At 44.6% G+C, this 5,447-nt stretch overlaps 1 protein-coding gene across 1 annotated transcript in view; it reads right to left on the bottom strand.

The window, feature by feature from the left end:
• Nucleotides 1-2,532: 2,532 nt before the first annotated feature.
• Tmem214 (Transmembrane protein 214) overlaps nucleotides 2,533-5,447 on the bottom strand; it is a 33,687-nt gene continuing 30,772 nt past the window's right edge. The window contains exons 11-12 of the mRNA XM_077640918.1: nucleotides 4,553-4,704; nucleotides 2,533-3,230 (exon numbers count right to left, since the gene is read on the bottom strand). Of these exons, the coding sequence (XP_077497044.1) occupies nucleotides 3,113-3,230; nucleotides 4,553-4,704 (270 nt within the window). The 3' untranslated portion in view covers nucleotides 2,533-3,112. The remainder of the gene's footprint in view (nucleotides 3,231-4,552; nucleotides 4,705-5,447) is intronic.

Raw genomic sequence — 5,447 nt, 5'->3', positions numbered from 1 at the left:
GGACCGTGCTGTCATCAATATCTCGTATAGTGACCGCCAATCAGCGTCACAAGAGCGTCTCCTATAGTCAGTGAATATGGTTGTCTGTGACCTCAGAAAGTTTGCGATAGCATCGAATCAATAAAAAAGAGTACGTTTCACCCTCCCTTGCAGCGGAAAAGTGCCAAAGACAGCTGTACCGTGTCCTCCTCCTCCTGCAAGGCAGGAAGGCACGTGTGTTCGAATTCGCCACCTGCAGCCTGTACATCACAAGGCCTGAAATCCTATTAACTGACAATACGGACTCGCATACACAGGGGATGTCCTAAAAAAAAATGGAGGGTGGGGTGTATGACCTATTTGAGAGGAAATACAGTAGAAAGTCCAGTGCAGCACTTTCACCAATGAAAAAACCATGAGGACTTCCAAGTCTCCTCAAGAGGGAAATGCAATAGTATTTTATTTCACATTTGTCTCAGCTTCTGTTTCAAGTTCTATGTGTGCGTCAGTTTCTTTGCAACTCAGTCCATCAACCGCCGTATTCGAACTGCTAGCTGCAGGTATCCGCTATACTGTGACGGTGCATTTGGTCTCTAGGCTGCTTTCTAGAAACTATAGGTACCTCACAACCCGGTGAGCATGTTGCGATGACATCACCAGGTCGCGTGGCCTGTCTCGACCAATAATTTCATTGCCACCTGCCACACTGGGCAGATTCTATGACATCACAAGGTCACATGACTTCTCTCGATCAGTCAGTATGACCCACCTCAACCAATCGGTGATTTTCGTCTCAGACGCCCTGAGGATGCAGTGAGATAGAAAGATCCCAGACAATACAACTGCATCCTCAGGACGTCCTGAAAATACCTTTTGAGGACAATTCATTGTTCTGAGGATGTCCTCTACTGGTCCACATTCACTGCAAAAGCCGTTTGTCCAGGTCCTTCAGCTACGTTAAATATACAAGGCATATGAATTGAGGGGCTCGTTTGACAAACATATGAAGGAAGCCAACAGTCGCCGAAACCATGGTGCATAGGGGAATATTTCTATTTTTTAAAAATTTGTAGTGCCAAATTGGTTTAAATAAAATTACTAGTAAAGCAGCAGAAAAAACAACCATGCCGCCGGTGGGATCTCGCATAGCTTTTAATTTTTTACTATATTAAACAAGCCAGGTATAAAAATTCTAGCACCGTATATTTATAGCAATATTATAAATTATTTATAAATTATATAAATAATTTATAAATTATTTTCTTGCAATCAGCTTCTTGTTCAGGTAACAAGAAAAGTTTTAACAGTGGACTACCTTTTTGCTGTGGATGGATGAATGGAAAAACTATTTCAGAGTAAATCAGCCGGAGGGTCACAAGACTTTGTCCTCTTCTCTCTCGCTAGGCGCCGGCCGTAACCCCCTGGGATTCTGCAGCGGCCAAAGATTGATTGACGATCTTTCTTTGGACTTCTGGGTCTGGGTGGTGCATCAGAGCCTCCCATGAGTCTGGTGTGCGTGTTGTCTTTTTAACATGGGCATCTCCAGACCATGTGTATTATGGTCGCACATCCATCAATGTTTACACCTATCATTGAATTGCCCTGGATATATCTTGCTATAAATCCATGGGTTCGGAAATACCCTGACCTGGAGTTTCCTCCAAGCTGTCTCCTCCTATTTAATAAGTTTGCTATCTGCATGCGAATATTCCTTTCTAGTTCAAAATTTGGTGTGGCGGTCCTGAACGTGGGCGGAGCTTCACTGCAGACTTAATTTGTAGCAGACTATATACCAACTTGCAGAAAACCTGGTGCGACAATAAAACATGGTAGAAGTCTTGACGTAGAGACGTTCTCTGAAATATTTTTAGCAGCCTCATTTTTCTGCACATGCTTGCATAAATGCACTCATTATTGTCATGTCAAATCAGTGATGTAAAAAAAGTAATTCAGAAATATAGGAATGACAAAAATTTATCAAGAAATTTCACAAAAATTCTAAAAGCAACTGTCGTGCTACACTTTCTGCAGGTAGAGCAGCCAGGTAAAAAAGTTTAAAGTAACTTCTGGGCTTTCTTCAGGGAAGCGTAATGAAGATACCTATTAGAAAGACCTTGTATACATAGATACGAAGTCTGGTAGTTCCTAAAACTGGACTTTTTTTCGAGATTTTCGTGACTTCAAAACCGTATCCCACCTTAAAGGAGTTTAAGTGGCCGCCTAATCTTTTTATGTGCTAGTGACGATCTTTACATAGCACAGTTCAATGCATTGTTGTGACCTGCTGCCCTGTGAAAATGCATTGTCAGTGCACATATGTAGTCGCCTCCTCACACGAGCGGATGTTGCGCGGGAAGGCAGCTCGACGCACCCACAGTGTTACCAATGCAAAAGCAGCCTGTGCCACCCTTTGCCAGAAGTGTACACGAAAATTATTGTGTTCTCGCAGCACAAAAATATTCTCTGGCACGTGCACTTACATATACAACAGCTACCAGCCAAAGCAAGGCAGCTGCTGCACAGGCTTCCGAGATGTGCTCACAGACAACAGACTGCGCCAACAGAAACATTTTTTATTGGAGCACTTGGGGGTCTTCAATAATAATGTACCACCAGAAAAGAACGCCACAGACAACGTGTGCGCAGCTATGGAACGCTGGCTTAACTGTACTGAGCACACTGCTATTTCATGTCAGGTCGGCTGGACTATGCGATGTGATGCTTGCACATGACATGCTCCTGAAATGTGCAGTGTTGAGGCCACAACATTGTTGCTGACCGTTCTTCTTCGGCATCACCGGGAGCACCAACAGCTTTTCACTACACCCCCCCCACCCCAGCCAACAAACCCGTCCCTTTCCCCATGTATATCTTTTCGTTTTCACACCACATTGTGTAAAGACGCGTGCGGTGTCAAATGTGTCCAGTCAAACACAATGCATGAGGCCCATCACACGACGCACACACTGCAAGGGTCTCTCGGAGGCTAGCGGTGCAGTGTAAAACAGTGGACTCTGTTGGAAAAGCTCGTCTGTTAAGGCCTGTGCTAGAAACTCATGCCCGCGGCGTGTGCTTGAAAGGACACCAAGTCCCAGGAACAATGATGTCAGGGGGAGCAGCACGGGTGCCGGGGTCACTGAGCCGAGCCGAGCCGTTCCCAAAGCCAGTGGACAGCTACCTGAGTCTGCTTCTGCATTGCCGACGCAAACTCCACAGCATGGCTCTGAAGCTTCTCTGGAGACCATGAGCCCCTGCGTAGTAGGTCCAAATAAAGCGCATAATTCAATTCAGAATCAAAAAAAGAAATGATGCTGCTGTACTCCATCGATTTGTAGCCCTTATAATCATCTGAGCCGGTATTCTAACTTGTGCCCCTTTTGAAAACATCCCTTTCAACAACGCCTGATTGGCTGAAAGGCCGGAAGCAGATGTGGTGCATCCGAGTCTCCACATCCACTTTCGGTGCTTCAGCCAATCACACATCATTGAAAGGGACATTTTCAACAGAGGCACAAGTTAGAATATCGGCAATAGTTAAGTATCTGTAACATGTAACAGGAGCTCACCTTAATAGGAACACCCCCTCTATTAAATAAGATTATTCTGAGACATTCAATGGCAGATATGTAGAAAAGAAAAACGCAAATTCCACATGCTATAAAAATGAAAAATTCCATATAGTAGCTCGAGCTAAAGACTACCATTTAAAACAGTGGCATTATTTGCTTCCTGCAATATGCACAAACAAAAAAGTGACCACGTGGGAAATTTGGGCATTCTCAATTCATTTGTTGTCTGTTTCACTGCTTCTAGAAATGCAGCTGCCAAGCACGTGCACCTTTGCTAAACTTTCTACGCGTAAAAATGAAAGAAAATTCAGGCAGCATACCTCTGAAAAAAGACATTAAAAACTCCTTGTAGGCATAACAAAATTAGCTCAGCCCATGAAATCCCTACTGCAAACTAAGTGTGATTTCCCTTCACCCTGCAATATATGTTTTCAGAACATATATTATAAAGTAGATATCCAAAATGTCGATGCAGTGACAATGTAACACTAATGCACTAATGAAAGACCGGAAATGGCCATTGTTTTATCAAGGAGGCAAAGCTTCATGTTTCTTTTTTCTCGAAACCTCAGTTGAGGCACCTTGCGATCTACAAGTGGTGTTTCATGCACTGTGACATCCAAAAAATTGTGGACTGGGCACATCAGCAAAGCCCTGGGCTGCGTACGCTCACCGTCAAGAGATTTACGGAAAGCAGTATCAGCAAAAAAATATAAAATGGAGCCCAATTTCACTGCAGTGTTTGCACACAACCTCAACCTTGACGAGATATATGCAGCCCAATTTTTTAGCTTGAGAATCTCTCAGTGCAGCCCGAGGCCAAACGTGGTTTTCACCTCTACATTCTCACCATTTTCTTTCCCTCTTTCCCAAAAACAGTTTAGCTGGGGCTGTATACTCAGAATTGAGCTACTGCGCCCCTCCCTCTCCCCTCGGGAACTGTTCTTTCATTCCGCGGCCAGCGAGCAGCATCACATGCGGGGAAATCAGACGCGTGAACATACGTGAGAACGTTGTCCGCCAGCCAGTGGGCAGACAGGCGGGCTCCGTGGACAACGTGCTCCAGCAGCCAGCCTACGCAGCCACCCACCACAGCCCACGTCTCGTGTGCCGCTCCTAGCACACTCTCCAGGCACACCGGGACCCACTCATTGCCCTGCTCACAAGAAAGGGGTGGGGAAGACATGATGCACGGCCCACACAAACTTACACTGCCCCTAACAATAGACATTTCTGCAGCTTAATACGGTCTGGTGCCATCAGAGTTAAATAGACAGAGTCAATGATGATGATGATGTTGTTGAGGTGCCAGGCAGAAGTTTTGCATAGCCATGTGGCCCCTGACGTCACAGCCAGACTCACGCTAAATAAGACCTCCTGTAACTGCAATCCTCTGCGGCTAAAATTTGCGTTTTTTGAGAAGCCAATGTCAATGACTGCACTGGGAGCCTTGACTTCAGCGTAGTGCAAAATATTCTTGAATTTGGTCTCGTAAAGTTGGCTTTGGCGTCGTTAAATTTTCTTGCTTGAAAACTGGTTAATGCAGCCTGTCAGCATTTCATGCAAGAGCAAGGAAACCTGGCAGTTATCAGGAACCGGTCAATTACAGTGTATAGTGAAGCATCACAATGGTTGTGTGAAAAATCTCAGCCACCCAACGATATTTTTTTAAGGTGCTCTACAATCAGGAGCCTTTGCTGAAAATATCGTCTTTATACTCGAATATAACACAACACAAATGTAACGTGAGGGGCGACTTTACATGCTGTCCAGAGTGTGAAAAATAAGTATTAACTTTTAATGGACATCGTGTCCACCACTACCTCGTTTCGAAAAAGAAAAAAAAAAACATTGCTCGTTTTTTATTTTCGGAGGCTGAGTTCTTGGAAACCAAGTCCT

The sequence above is a fragment of the Amblyomma americanum genome, chromosome 10 (assembly GCF_052857255.1).
Source record: "Amblyomma americanum isolate KBUSLIRL-KWMA chromosome 10, ASM5285725v1, whole genome shotgun sequence".
Taxonomy (NCBI): Eukaryota; Metazoa; Arthropoda; class Arachnida; order Ixodida; family Ixodidae; genus Amblyomma; species Amblyomma americanum.
Note: the sequence above shows the minus strand (reverse complement) of the source record. Positions and strands in the feature narration are given on the sequence as shown.